The 13,992-nt window shown below is 61.6% G+C and overlaps 3 protein-coding genes across 3 annotated transcripts in view; 2 read left to right on the forward strand and 1 right to left on the reverse strand.

Annotated features, from left to right (window-relative positions):
• The window catches only part of STAG3 (stromal antigen 3), a 44,230-nt gene extending 42,681 nt beyond the window's left edge, over nt 1-1,549 (forward strand). The window contains exon 30 of the mRNA XM_048496726.1: nt 1,216-1,549. The gene's annotated coding sequence lies outside the window, so the exon portion shown is untranslated. The remainder of the gene's footprint in view (nt 1-1,215) is intronic.
• On the reverse strand, nt 1,468-5,737 carry AP4M1 (adaptor related protein complex 4 subunit mu 1). Its single transcript, XM_048496729.1, has 15 exons — nt 5,638-5,737; nt 5,448-5,533; nt 5,219-5,334; nt 5,038-5,134; nt 4,706-4,816; nt 4,305-4,385; nt 4,121-4,183; nt 3,911-3,977; nt 2,958-3,011; nt 2,772-2,878; nt 2,591-2,682; nt 2,458-2,502; nt 2,293-2,343; nt 1,944-2,061; nt 1,468-1,824 (listed from the first exon to the last, which is right to left on the reverse strand). The coding sequence occupies exons 1-15, from the start codon at nt 5,693-5,695 to the stop codon at nt 1,624-1,626; spliced, it is 1,347 nt and encodes a 448-aa protein (XP_048352686.1). The 5' UTR covers nt 5,696-5,737; the 3' UTR covers nt 1,468-1,623.
• On the forward strand, nt 5,736-12,884 carry MCM7 (minichromosome maintenance complex component 7). The gene is made up of 15 exons (XM_048496727.1): nt 5,736-5,900; nt 5,990-6,081; nt 6,264-6,428; nt 6,539-6,663; nt 7,067-7,247; nt 7,354-7,491; nt 8,113-8,262; nt 8,350-8,464; nt 9,474-9,605; nt 9,882-9,965; nt 10,174-10,567; nt 10,669-10,752; nt 11,184-11,352; nt 12,366-12,475; nt 12,577-12,884. The coding sequence occupies exons 1-15, from the start codon at nt 5,855-5,857 to the stop codon at nt 12,782-12,784; spliced, it is 2,193 nt and encodes a 730-aa protein (XP_048352684.1). The 5' UTR covers nt 5,736-5,854; the 3' UTR covers nt 12,785-12,884.
• The last annotated feature ends 1,108 nt before the right edge of the window (nt 12,885-13,992 follow it).

Raw genomic sequence — 13,992 nt, forward strand, 5'->3', positions numbered from 1 at the left:
ATGGGAGGGGTCATCCCATGGCTGGACGAGGTAACAAGCGGCGCGTGGGGGTGGCCCAGAGGACTGGTTGGGCATGATCTGGGATCAGAGGTGGGTCCCAGCTTGTGAATGAGGCCAACTCACTCCTGCTGGCTTTAAAAACAAACAAAACAGGCCCGGCCACGAAGAGCATTGATTGCACCGCACTGGAGCTGGACAGCAGGCTGTTGGGCGGGCCCCTGTCCTTGCCTGGGGTGGGGCCGGGGGGGGGATTGGCCACGAAGAACTGGATGACCACTCGTCAGGGCTCCTCTAGGCTGATCTTGCACTGAGCAGGGGGTTGGACTAGATGGCCTCTCTGGCCCCTTCCCACTCTGGTTCTAAGCGCATTCGGATCCACCCTCTCCTCCTCCTCCTCCTTGCAGCTGTCTGTTAGGTCGAGAGAGGCTGGCTGTCCCCAACTCACCCAAAGAGCGTGATGAAAAGCCAGGCTCAGCCAGGCCCCAGTGTGGAACGGGAGGAGCCGGAGGGGTCGGCCTTAAGGGAAAAGAAGCTGGTAGCTCAGCAGACTCAGACATGCCGGGGGGGGGGCGGGGGGGGGATCGTCTTCTCTGTTCCCAACCCTAGTAAGTTCAATGACAATTTCTGGGCGGGAGGCTCCGTGGAGAGGACTGGCTACCGGCCCCCGTGGCCCCAAAGCAGCCTGGGCAGGAGGGAGGCCTGGGTTTCATTGTGTTGCCAGCTGGTCTCACAGCACAAGCCAAAGGCTGCTGGACTAGGTGGCCCAGGGGCTCCAGCAGGGCAAGGCCACCTGCCTGCGATGGTCGAGCTGGGCCAGGAGCAGGAGGAGTCTGGTGCAGGGTCTGCTCTTCAACTCCCGGGGGGGGGGGGGCACGGACACCTGCTTCCTCAGCCGAACCTCCCTCCCTCCGTGGAGCAAGCAGGCCAGTGGACAGAAGCTCTTCCGCCACTTCCAGGGACTGCTCGAGGGAAGGAGGCCGGCTGCTGGGGCCTGAGGTGCCTCTGGTCTGACCCGGCACTCTTGGGCTTTGCTGCCACCTGGAGGTCCACCCAGCACACCTGGTCTGCCCTCGTGCAGCAGCCCCCCCTCCCCAGTGCCCAGTGGCTTTCCTTTGGGCCTGGTAGCTGCAGGGCTACCCAAGCAGAGGACTGCTGAGCGGGCCGCCTCCGGTGTGTCTGCTGGTCTCCAGTTTCTTTCTCTTTTTACCTGGGTAGGACCCTGGATGCGGCTGGCTGGACGCAGAGCCCTTCCACCGCGTGAGTTTTCTGCGCACCGTTTCCATGGATGCCGGGGAGCACCATGCCTGTTGCGTTTGTTGTCGGTTCTGTCTCTGGATCTCGTTTAGCAAGAGAATGCTGTTTAATTCTCATTTCCCAAAATCTGTTGATGCCAAGTAGGAGTCCCCCAACTGCTGCTTCTTGGCTTCTACTGGTTCTCCCACCCTCTAAAGGAAGCCTCCTCAGTGATTCTTGTAACTTAATTCTTTATTAGCCCAGCATTACTAATGTTTCCTTGTTAATAAATAAAACATGTTTTTGGTTGAAGCAGCCTCCCTGGGTCCAAAAGGAAACTGCTTTCAGGGCGGAAGAGGCGCATCTTCAGGCCGCCGTTAGAAAGAAGCGCTACCCCGCATGGAGGCGGATGACGTAGGACTCGCTGTGGGTCACGTACCGCACCCAGCGATACGGGAGGTTAGGCTGTGGCCCAGAGAAGCGCAGGAAGCGGATCTGCAGGCCAGAGCAGGTGTGGGCTGGCACCTCAAAAGACAGGTTGAGGGGTCCCAATTCCCGCAGCAACGCCTGGCTCAGCCCGGGCACCTCGAGCTGCAGAGAAGAGGACAAAGGTATCCCTGAAGCTCTCTTGGGAAAACAGGCAGCCGTTGCTGAGTCCACCCGCAGGGGGGTGGGGCTGCTGCCCCCTCTTCTCCCAGTATGCTCTTTACCTTAAAAAGAGCAGAGAGCTGGGAGCCGCCTTGTACTCTGGGGACCAGCCACTCAATAGACTTGGTGCTGGGCTGCAGGGCAGCCGTCTGCTCAGGACTGCTCAGCTCTTGCGCGAGGCTGCGGAGAAAACCCAGGTGGTGAGTGGACGGGGGGGGGGGGGGGGGTGCCGCCATACAGCTCTTTCTCTCCCCAGGGCCGCACAGCCCCTGCGTGCACCACCCGAAGGCAGTAGCCATTCCTGCCCCCTCTCCCCTGCAAGGGAGGCTTTTTTCACAAAGTCCTGGAAGAGGCAGCTGTGTTGGCCACAGCTGGGAACTGTCTCTCTTCCCCCACCCCCACCCCCCTTACCTCAGGGAGGCCCTGGGGACAGGTAGGTGAAGGCAGACGTTCACAGCATGGCTGCAGGACAGATAAACGACAAAGGCATCACAGAAGGCGGGGAGAGGATGTTTTAGAAAAGGGGTGGTTTCTGCTCCCCCTGCCATTCTAGGACCCCAGCGGAGGGCTCTTTACCTCTTAGGGGGCAAGTCACAGCGCAGCTTCAGGTACACCTGCAGCCTGCATGGGAGGGGGAAACATGTAAAGTGAGACCGTGTGGACAGCCCATTCTGTGCCCATTCCCTGTGCCTTCCTGTGGCACCCTCACCTGCCGCTGGCGTCGTGGCTGATGGTGGGGAACAGGTGGAAAGGCAGAGCGGAAGGCACGTCGTCTGCCAACTGGTACTGCATCAGGGTCAGCTGAGAAAGAACGGCAGACCTCAGAAGTGGTGACCCTTCTCTGCCCCCCTCCCCCGGGGCAAAACTCTCCTGCTGTCCGGTGCCCTTACCTCCCCTTGGGCGGGGGTCACACGGAGGATGCGGCTGCGCTCAAATTCGTCCAGCTTCACAGAGCTATGGAAAGAGCATTCATCCACGCGGACGGCCGTGCCGTAGCCTGCGGGAGAGGGGCGGGGGTGTCACAAAGGGGTCCTGCTGCCAAAAGGGCCACGCGGGGGGAGGCCAGCAGCGCTCACCTCGCAGCTCCGTCTTGCCCACGCAGAACTCCTCTGTGAGTCCGATCCGCATCTCTGCCAGGAGGACGAGGGGGCAGGTCAGAGGAGGGACCCTTCGGCTCTCACTACGCAGCCCTCGGCTCCATCCCCCTCCCCTCCCTGGCTAGTGGCCTCGTCTCTGTGAGCCCTGGCTCCAGGGCTACCCCAGCCGGGCACTCCTCAGTGGGGGACGGAGAGTGGTGGCAGCACGCTTCCCAGCATCCACTTGTGCCTCCCGGCCTCCACTGCAGGGCTGGGATACACCCCAGCAGGTGCTTGCCTTGCGGAGCCTCCCTCCCCCTCCCCTCTATGGAGGTGGGTGGGGCCAGCAGCGGTGGACCTATGTGAGGAGGAGGAGTCTAGGGAGGGGCCCTGCGCTGACGTCCGCCTCTGAGTTGTCTACCCAGCTGAGGAGACCCCCGAGCACACCTGAGCTGCTGCCTCCACTCCTGTGTCAGGTCTCAGGGCAGGAGGGGGGAGGGAACATCCCCCAACACTTTGGTCTTTGCACAAGAGCTGGCAGGGCCAGCGGCAGCTGCGCCTCTCAGCCCGGCAGTGGCCTGTCTACTGCTCTGGCCAATCCCATCCGTGAGCCGGGCTCCCAGGTAAGAGCTGCCTGCTAGAGGCTCCATGCGGCCAACACCCAGGGACAGAGCTGGCCGCCATGAGCCCTCCAAGCCAGAAGCCTTCAGCGCATCTTGTGGCAGGGAGTCCCACAAGTACATTGGCTTCCGTTTCTGTTTCTCTAGTTGTGCAATTGTGTAGACCTCTGTGATGTCACCCCCACCTTTGCCTGATCTAAGAAGCACTTCCTGGGACTGGTGTTCTGGTCCCAAAGCAGCCCTCAGCCTCGCAGGAGAGCACGCCGGGGGGGGGGGGGGGCTCTTCTGGTCCTGGTTCCCAGACAAACGCCGCCCACTGGACCTTTTGCTTACCGGAGAAGCCAGGAAAGAAGCTCTTCAGCCGGATTTCCCCCTGGACGTCCGTCTTCATGGGCGTGCCCTAGCAGAGGAGGGGAAATAAGCAGGAAGACCCCATCCCTCCGGGGGGGGGGGGGGGGGAAAGAGTCTACAGATTTGCGAGCAAGCAGCACGAGGGGGGTGGAGAGGCTTCCCCCCCAGGAAATGCCTGAAGCATCAACTCACGTTTGCCGCAATAATGACGGAGAGACGCTCAACCACATCCAGGAAGACCTCTGGCCGCGCTCCCTGGAGGAAGAGGGGATGGCGGAGGGCCCCTCAGCACCGAGGCACTCTGCACACAGCTTGTCACAGGGGCCCAATCCTGCCAGCCCATCAGGCTGCGTGTGTGTGTGTGCCTTTCTCTTACCTGCTCTCCCCGCAGAGGCAGGACAGGACGGGCGGCGGCAGAGCTGGGGGCCACCTTGCTTTGTTGCGTGTCGGCTCCAAACTGAGATGACATGGAAAGGGAATCATGGGAACGTGGCAGGCAGGAATAACAACCGTCTCCCGGGATGGGGGCTCTAGTGCATCGGGCCGAGGCAGGCCCAGAGGCACCGGAGCCCAGGAGAAGGGCCCAGGGGAGGGATTGAAGTTTCAGCACTGCATGAGTCGCACCGCCTGCACCCCCTCTTGCTTCTGCAGCCCACGTTTTCGGACGGGGCCTAATCCTGACCCAGCACAGCCTCCGGGCGAGGGGCCAGCCTCTCCAGGCAGGTGGGCAGAAAGGGAGGGAGCAGCCCCCCTCCCTGCAAACAGTGTCCAGCTCACCAGGCCCACGCTGCTGAGGTCCAGGAGGCTGAAGGGCTGGCTGACCACGGGCTCCATCTGGATGAAGTTCTTCAGCACGTCAGGCCTGGTCGTCTGAATGTAGCCAAAGTCCTAAGGGAGCAGGAAATCAGCCCCCCCCCCCCCAACCAGGTGGGTGTCAGCCAGCCCACCTTCCCATGCTGGGACTAAGGCCTCCAGGGCCAGGGTGGGGGCTGCACCTGGGAGCCTTTGGCAGCAAAAACGGCACCCCCAGTTGGACCCAAGGGTGGCTGGGAATCCCTGACCGGACGCTGTCGCCCCCCGCCCACCCCTCCCCAAGACCCTCCACCCACCAGCAGCTCGTCCAGCAGCTCGTAGATGAGGGCGAAGTTGAGGCTGACCGTCTGCTCGTGGAGGGCGCCGCAGTAGTCGCGCAGGAGGGAGGCCAGCCTGCGAAGGGGGGAGGGCACGGGGCCGGTCAGACCGCGGCTACCCCCCCCCGCCCGCCCCGCAGCCACGCCCCCCGCGGCTCACCTGTTGAGGAACTCGACGGCGCCGAAGGGCGAGGCGCCGGGCAGGAGGGTGGCCACCAGGTAGAGGCCGGCGTGGCGCACGTGGGCGAAGGGCCGCCCCTGCCCGTCCGGAGCCTCCTGCGGGGCGAGAGAGCAGAGGGGCAGTGGGGGGGGGGGCGCAAGGCGAAGCGAGGGAGTCCCCCTCCCCACGAGGGGGGAGGAGCGGGAGGAGGCAGCCCCGCCCCACCTACCAGGAAGACGGGCGCCCGGACGCCGGGCAGCGCCGTGATGCGGCGGAAGAAGGCGCCCGGCAGGTCTGCTCCGCCATCGCCGCGGACTGCGCTCCGGAGGGTCAAGGAGTCACCCGCGGGGCAGAGACCCCGCCCCCGCCCCGCCCCGCCCCCCCATATGACCCCCCCCCCCCCGCTCCGGGGCGGATACGGTCCTTGTAGAGCAGCCGGTCTCCCTGCGCCGAGAGGACGAAGAGCTGCGCGAACATGAGCCCGCTCTGCGCATGCCCCGCTCCCCGGGGCGGGGCCCTTCGCGCGTCACGCGGCAGGGGGCGGGGCGGGGCCGCGTTTCGCGCCACTTTCCGAGGAACCGGCGGCGGGAAGGGAGAGCGCGGCCAGCGGAGGAGCCCGACTACGGCGGCGGCGGCATGGCGGGGGCGCGCGCTCACGGGGGGGACTACGCGGAGGAGCGAGGTGAGCGGGAGCGCGCCCGCAGCCCCTCCCATCCCGCCCCCCTCTCCCGGCCCCCCCTGACTCTCCTCTCCCCCCCCCCGTTCCCGCAGGGAAGGCCCGGAGCTTCCTGGAGGGCTTCCAGCGCCAGAGCCCCGTCGGGGCCCCCCAGCAGCAGAAGGACTTCCCCTACCACGCCTGCCTGGTGAGTGCCCTGGACGGGGAGAGGGGAGCGGGCCGGGCCGGGCCGGGCAGACTGCGCCTGGCTGGGGAGGCTCTGCACCCACGAGGCCGGCCGGCCTGTCTGCCAGCGGGCGGGGGGGGGGGCAGGAGCCGGGGGCGCCCTGACCCTCCTCCCCGGACGTCGCCTTTCCTCCCCCCCCTCAGGAGGCGCTGGCCCACCGGGAGGCCGTGGTCTTGCGCGTGGACCTGGACGACGTGGCCGAGGAGGACCCGGTGCTGGCCGAAGCCGTGGTCGAGAACGCGCAGCGCTACCAGCGCCTCTTCGCCGACGCCGTCGCGGAACTGCTGCCGCTTTACCGCCGCCGGGAGGTGAGCGAGGCGCTCTGCGGGGAGGGGGCGGGGGCGGGGGCGGCAGGGACCAGACCTTCCCCTCCACCCACCCACTCACCCACGCCGGCCTCTCTCCGGGGGGCAAACAGGTGGCCCACAAGGACTCCCTGGACGTCTACATCGAGCACCGGCTGCTGCTGGAGGGGCGCGCCCGAGAGCCCGGCCAGCCCCGGGACCCCCAGAACCAGTTCCCGCAAGAGCTCATGCGCAGATTGTGAGTCCCCCTCCCGGACTGGGCTGCCTCCGGGTCCTCCCGCCGGGCAAGGGGCCGAGGAGGGCTGCGGGTGGGGGGGGGGGGCATGTGGAGGTCAGCCTGGCAAAGCAACGGGGCGCCTCCTTGGGGGTGGGGCTAGAGAAGGGATCCCTGGGAGGGTGCACTAGAAGCAAGTTTCACTTCGCTTGCGAAGAGGTCTTCCTTAAGAAACTGGTGGCTGGCTGCTAAAGTACTCCGAAGATAGAGCTGCCTGCTGCTTGCTCCTCCGCCAGCCTTGCCCCCCCCCCCCCACACCCCCGGGAGATGCGGTGAGGAAGGGAAGCACCTTCGGAAGAGGGGAGCCAATATTTGGGTCCTTTGGAGAGGCAGCTAATCCGCTTTCTTTCCCTTCTCCCCTTACTAGCGAGCTGTACTTCACGGCTCCTGTGGGCACCAAGGCCCGAGTGATCCGGGAGGTGAAGGCTGATTCCATCGGCAAACTGGTGACCGTCCGCGGCATCGTCACCCGCGTCTCCGAGGTGAAGCCTCGCATGGTGGTCGCCACGTACAGCTGTGACCAGTGTGGTGCAGAAACCTACCAGCCCGTGAGTGGAGACCCCTGGAGGCACGGGAGGAGAGGGGACCTCCTTGCTACCTGCTCCCTGGCCTCTTATTCTTCCCCCTACAACCCCACACATGGCCTCGTTCCAGATCCAGTCGCCAAGTTTCATGCCTCTCCTGATGTGCCCCAGCCGCGAATGCCAGACCAACCGGGCAGGGGGGCGACTTTACCTGCAAAGCCGCGGCTCCAAGTTCATTAGATATCAGGAGCTGAAGATTCAGGAGCACGTGAGTAGCTGCCACATCCGAATGCTGGAAAGAAGAGCAGACCCTGTGCGTGGCGTTGGGGAAGGGGGCCGCTTCTATCAAAGCGCAATAAATCTGGCAGTCGAGGCCACGTGGGTGGGGGCAGCCTGGCTGAAGAGCACCTGGGCTTCGCGCACGGCATGTTCCAAGTGAAGGGTCTTGTCAGCAGATCCAGAAAGGCCTGCGCCGGTCAAAGCAGACCCTTCTGGACTAAAACAGGGAGCTCAAAGTCAGGCAACTGTACTTTAGTTGTACAAACTGTACAAAGTCAGGCAACTGTACTGAGCCCTTCGGGGATAGGGCAGTATACTAAATTTAATTAACAATAAGAACAACAACAACAATAATAAATAGTTCTGTGTGGCGGTGATTGAATTCCAGAATGCAGCGAAGAAGCGCCCGTCTTGGCAAATGGATTACTTTTCCTTGTTTTTTGCCAAAAAGTAAAGTGGTGCTCCTGCTCCACCCCCACCCCCCTCGTGCTGCACCGCTCCCTCCCTCCAGTCAGAGCAGGAGGAGCCTATTGAGGGCCAGGGGTTGAAATGTGCAGGTGAGGCGAGCCCTCTTTCTCAATGCCACCGTCTCCCCCCTTCTTGCTCGCAGAGCGACCAGGTGCCGGTGGGCAACTTGCCCCGCTCCATTAGCGTTAGTGTGCAAGGAGAGAACACGCGCCTAGCGCAGCCGGGCGACCACGTCAGCATCACCGGAGTCTTCCTTCCTGTGAGACAGACCGGCTTCAGGCAACTCTTGCAGGTAGGGAGGGAGGGGGACCAGGGAAGTTGTGGGGGGAGGGGCGTCTTGGTTGTGGGGTTGGACTGAGCGCAGCACTTGGCCTGGCAGGGTCTTCTCTCCGACACGTACCTGGAGGCCCACCACATTGTCTGCGTGAGCAAGAGCGAGCAGGAGGAGCTGGGAGGAGAGGAGTTGACAGAGGAGGAGCTGCGCCAGATCACAGGTGAGGCGGCTGCTGCCCTCCCCCCGCCCCAGGACACACAGGACGGGAGCAGATTAAAGGGCACGCCCTTCCTTGTGCGGATGAGATGATATCACTCGCTCTGGGCTTGGACTTCCACGTTCTAGCTCTTTGGTCTCTCAGAGTAGTTCTACCACTCTGATTTTCCCAACGGAGAGCCAAAGTGGCTTTACAGAATAAAAAGAATCGCCAGGTGATAGAGGAAGGGAAACCGGCCACGTCTAGCTCAGAGTCCACTAACGCTGTGGGCCGAGGCCACGCCTGGCCTTACACAACTGCAGAGAGAAAGGTGGCAGTGGGCAGGAACGGGCTGTCAGCTCCTACAGGCTCTTCACAATACTCCCCCCCCCCCACCCATGAATTGAGAAAGCCCCTGGGGAGAGCGGAGCCAGTCTGCAGGGGGCACCAAGGTGCTGAGAAGGGTGGGCGGCCACAGATTTTGGGATTAGTAAACAGCCCAGAAAAATGGTCCATTTCGTGCCCTGAGGCAACCAGCAAGAGCAGCTCAGTCGGTGTTGAGAAGTATCACGCTGGGGGTTGGAAAACGAGCCAGTGGCCGTTCAGGGTGGGAGGAGGAAAAGGCTTTTGGCCTGCAGGATTCGCTGCCCGTGCTCAAGGCTGCCCCGTCCCCTTGGCTTTCCTCTGCTGCTGAAGCCATTATTCTTCAGTGATAAAAACAGAGGCAGCTGCTTGTGGCAGGGACTCACCTGTGGGGGCTTCAGGGACGCAGCATCTCTCCCCCTGCCGGGGGCCTCCTGAAGGCAAAGGGGCTGTGCTGAAGCCAAGCCTCGTGCTCCTGACGGCCAAAGGGTTCCACTTCCTCCCAGTAGCAATGTCTGAAGGGGCTGGTCCTGCAGCGACTCTGCGTGTCGCCAGTGGCCACTATGGCCTCAGAGGGGCTTGCTCCAGAGTTCACGCGGAGGGTGGGGGCCGCTTCCATGGGCGCTGCCCTCTCCATAGCAATGGCCTCGGGGTGATTGGGCTCTTGCAGAGGAGGACTTCTATGAGAAGCTGGCCGCCTCGATCGCTCCTGAGATCTACGGGCACGAAGACGTCAAGAAGGCCCTGCTGCTGCTGCTGGTCGGCGGGGTGGACCAGAACCCCCGGGGCATGAAGATACGGGGTAAGGGGCAGCTGCCTTTCTTCCCAGCCTGTGCAGAGGCCCAGGAAGCCGCTGCCCATCACAGGGGGCCGCACTGGCTCCGTGGACCAGGCCTCTGGCCCCATGCTTGCCAGCTTTGTGGGTTCACAGGAGCCAACCCGTCTCCCGTCCCCCCACCTCATTTGATTGGCATTTCAGCCATCATACTGTTTTGCATGCAGTTGCTTTTGTGGGGGTGGGGAGAGTTGGCCCAGCGTGGACTAAAGAGAGATTCTGCCTGTCGTTGCCCCGTCCCAGGAAACATCAACATTTGCCTCATGGGGGATCCCGGTGTGGCCAAGTCGCAGCTGCTCTCTTACATCACCCGACTGGCACCACGCAGTAAGTACCACATCGACGGGGAGGGGCGGGACTCTGAGTTTGTTTGTGCCCCCCCCCCCCCACGTGCTGGAAGTAAAGGGGCCGTATCGGGGGTTTGCAAGGGCTCCTCTGTGGTAGGAGATGGACTCCAAGCCTTCTCTGGGAGGGGGGAGAGAGAGTGGTGGTGGCCGCAGCAGCCGTCTGCCCTTCTCCCGTTGTGCCTCTGCAGGCCAGTACACGACCGGGCGTGGCTCCTCGGGCGTGGGGCTGACAGCCGCTGTGCTGCGTGACCCGCTGACGGGGGAGCTGACTCTGGAGGGGGGGGCTCTGGTGCTGGCCGACCAGGGCGTCTGCTGCATCGATGAGTTCGACAAGATGCTGGAGTCGGATCGCACGGCCATCCACGAAGTGATGGAGCAGCAGACCCTGTCGATTGCCAAAGCGGGCATCCTGACCACTCTGAATGCCCGCTGCGCCATCTTGGCGGCTGCTAACCCTGCCTATGGCCGCTACAACTCCAAGCGTAGCTTGGAGCAGAACCTGCAGCTCCCGGCCGCCCTGCTGTCCCGCTTCGACTTGCTGTGGCTGATCCAGGACCGGCCGGATCACGACAACGACCTCCGGTGAGGCACTCGAGTGACTGGCGGGGCGGGGGTGGGGGGAGGGGGCAGAGGCGGAGTTCTCCGGCAGCCACGTTGCTGAGCGTCCGCTGTGGTTCCCGCAGGCTCGCCCAGCACATTACCTATGTCCACCAGCACAGTCGGCAGCCGCCCAACCAGCTCCAGCCGCTGGACATGGCCCTCATGAGGTGAGATGGCGCGAGAATCATTTGTTGGCCTCCTGCTGGGAGGTCTGCCACCATTGCTGGGTGGACAGGGAGTAGGCGCAGGAGTTGCGGTAGTGTTTGAGAGGGATGGACTCTTCAACCGGAGAGCCGGGTTCAATTCCTCCTCCTCCTCCACATGAGGAGGAGGAGGAGGAATGAATCAGGGGGACCTGTTTTGTTTCCCAGCTGTGCCAGATGACGCCTGCTGGGCGACCTTGGGCTGGTCACAGTTCTCCCAGAACTCTCTCTGTTGTGGGGAGAAGAAAGGAAAGCTTTTGTCAGCTGCAGGAGAGAAGAGCAGGGCATAAAAGCCCACTCTCCTTCTTGGGCGAGAGGCCGGGAGTGGGGGGGGGGGGGCTCGGCTTCCTCCCAGTCCCCCCCCTTCAGGCCAGCCTGTCCCTGCCTTCCGTCAGGCGCTACATCGGCACGTGCAAGCGGAAGCAGCCGGCGGTGCCAGAATCGCTGGCGGATTACATCACTGCCGCGTATGTGGAGATGCGCAAGGAGGCCTGGGCCAACAAGGACACCACCTACACCTCCGCCCGCACGTTGCTGGGCATCCTGCGGCTGGCCACTGCCCTGGTGAGCGGGTTGGGGTGGGGGGTGGGGGCACTTTCCTGCCACTCCTCTGCCTTGGAATGTCTTCTCAAAGGAGGATTCGGGCTCGTGAGCATCTCGGGCTCTCTCAGTAAATAACGCGGCTTAGTTTCCAGCTGGAGACAAGCTGTCTGGAGGAGATTCTTTGTGTCCTGGACTCCCAGCAATCTGCCAGAGGGTGGGAGTGACATCATCTCCCGCAGTGCTGAAATGGCGGGATGGGGTCGGGGGTGGGGTGGGGCATAAGAATGTGGAAAACCAGCATTGGGGCCAAGATAACCAAGGCCTTTTGCCACCCAGGCCAGTGTCTGCAGTGCCCTGGGTACTTCCTTGGCTGGCCAAAAAAAAAAAAAAGGTTAAAAAGGCACTTTTGTGGCAGTTATACTAAAAAATACCTATACTAAATACCTACACTAAAAAACATGCGGCCCCCCACTCATTCGCCCTCCCTGCTCTGAAGTGACAGTGGTCAAGCATTCCTGAAGTACTGCGGAAGTACTAGACCTGCCCCTTTGGTGCCCTCATGAGACACTCTCTTCTGTCCTCCCCTCCCCCCACACACCGTCACCCCCTGTGACCCCTCTGGCCCCTGCATGCGAAGTCATCCGGTCATGCAGCTTCTTGCTGCTGCTGCTGGCTCGTTCTTTTCAGTGCAGCCGAGAGCCAGCGGTGCTTCCACTAGACAGGCTGGGCTGGACACGTGGAGAAGAGGGCTGTCCTGGGGTTTGGGGTGGTCTGGAGTGCACTGCCCACTGGAGGCTGAAGGTGGCGCTGTTCCGTCAGCAGAGCACCAACTGCAAATGTTTGCCCAATTTTGCTGAGTTTTTGCAGTAGACACTTTTACAACATCTCTGAATTGAACAGACACGGCACGTGTTACACGCTGGGAAAAGTGGCGAGGAGGCCACGCGCAGCCATGATTCCTCCAACACTGAGGGTTTGGTGGAGCCGCTGGGGTGTGCTGAGCCAGGCCTTATCCTGCTTTTTTCCCCCTCCAGGCACGGTTGAGGCGGGTGGATGTGGTGGAGAAGGACGATGTGAACGAGGCAATGCGCCTGATGGAGATGTCCAAGGACTCCCTCCTGGCAGACAAGGGAAAGCCCAGCAGGTGTGATGGAGGGCCTCTGTTCCACTGTCTTCTGAGGGTGTTTACTGTAAGCACTGAGACGATAGGTAACCCACCCACCCCTTCTCTCTTTCTTCCCCCAGAAGGCAGCATCCCTCCGACCTGATCTTTGTGGCCATCCGGGAAATGGTGCCGGCAGAGGGAGTCCGCTCGGTCCGCCTCGCTGAGGCCGAGCAGCGCTGCATCTCCAAGGGCTTCACTCCTGCTCAGTTCCACACTGCGCTCGAGGATTATGAAGAGCTGAACGTTTGGCAGGTGAACCAGCAAAAGACCCGCCTCACATTTGTGTAAGCCCACCAGGGGAGGACCCCCCTGCTCTCTTCCGAGCTGGGCTCCGACCCCCACTTAAAAAAATTGGTTTTGTTTTCCTGCAATAAAGTTTCTCATAGTCTGTAGCGTGCTTGCCTCTCCTGGGGGGAAGCAGAGGAAAGGGGCAAAGGTCACCGTTGGCGTTACAGCCACCTAGGACGGGCGTCTCCTGGGCCTTTAGTCTTTGCTCACCTTCCGTCTCCTTTGCATGTTCTCCCTCCGTCGTCTGATGGGCACCAACACTCCCAATTTCTAATACTTACTTGGAGGGCCCAGCCCACCAATCCAGGCTCCGGGTAAGGAGCTGGGTGCATAAGGTCCCCATAAGTTGTAATGCGTGATTGGGGTTTGGAATATGCTGCCACAGGAGGTGGTGATGGCCACTAAACTGAATAGCTTTAAAAGGGGCTTGGACAGATTTATGGAGAAGTCAATCTCTGGCTACCAATCTTGATCCTCCTTGATCTGAGGTTGCAAATGCCTTAGCAGACCAGGTGCTTGGGAGCAGCAGCAGAAGGCCATTGCTTTCACATCCTGCATCCCGGGGGCACCTGGTGGGCCACTGCGAGTAGCAGAGTGCTGGACGAGATGGACTCTGGTCTGATTCAGCTGGCTCTTATGTAAGCAGCCCTGGTTTCTTATTCAGCTCCCCACTAAATTCACTTGCAACCTGATGCCAGGTTTCAGGGAACCATCTAAAAGGCATCTGATTTTGAGTGACCGAGATAAGGGCACAGGTGCAGGTAAAACATCAGGAGAAAATACTACTGGAAACCCAACAACACACCCTAGTGATTCCGGCCATGAAAGCTTTAGACAATACAGTACAGAGAGAAGGGTAGTTAGCCCTTTCCTGGAAGCAGCCAGATCAGATGCAAAGTGTAAGACAAGCACCCTTCAGGGAGGTCACAGGTGGCCACACGGAGGATCAAAATTTACCACTGGAATCTACCATAAAGAAGAAAGGGGAGAGCAGTGGGTTTTCTTAGTGCTATTATAGAAGAGACCATAAGAGCTATTTCAGGTCTCCTGTGTGACTTAAAGATGGAAAACTTCTGATCTGGTTTCTGACTCTTCCGGTGCCACACGAGAGAAGCAGCAGCATGAAGTGGAAAGAGCCATGACCGAATTTAACAAAACGTCTTGAGCTCCAGAAGGGACATGAGTGGCCTCCCTCATGACAGGAACCC

Source organism: Sphaerodactylus townsendi, linkage group LG05 (assembly GCF_021028975.2).
Source record: "Sphaerodactylus townsendi isolate TG3544 linkage group LG05, MPM_Stown_v2.3, whole genome shotgun sequence".
NCBI classification, from domain to species: Eukaryota; Metazoa; Chordata; class Lepidosauria; order Squamata; family Sphaerodactylidae; genus Sphaerodactylus; species Sphaerodactylus townsendi.

Bases quoted from the DNA above. Each gene is read 5' to 3' on its own strand.
- AP4M1 (XM_048496729.1), bottom strand. From the start codon at position 5,695: ATGTTCGCGCAGCTCTTCGTCCTCTCGGCGCAGGGAGACCGGCTGCTC. The intron at 3,978-4,120 runs GTGAGTTGATGC...CTCCTCTGCTAG, and splicing joins CCGTCATTATTGCGGCAAAC to GGCACGCCCATGAAGACGGA. The intron at 2,344-2,457 runs GTAAAGAGCCCT...TCTGTCCTGCAG, and splicing joins TGTGACTTGCCCCCTAAGAG to CCATGCTGTGAACGTCTGCC.
- MCM7 (XM_048496727.1), top strand. From the start codon at position 5,855: ATGGCGGGGGCGCGCGCTCACGGGGGGGACTACGCGGAGGAGCGAG. The intron at 6,082-6,263 runs GTGAGTGCCCTG...CCCCCCCCTCAG, and splicing joins TCCCCTACCACGCCTGCCTG to GAGGCGCTGGCCCACCGGGA. The intron at 8,465-9,473 runs GTGAGGCGGCTG...GGGCTCTTGCAG, and splicing joins GGAGCTGCGCCAGATCACAG to AGGAGGACTTCTATGAGAAG.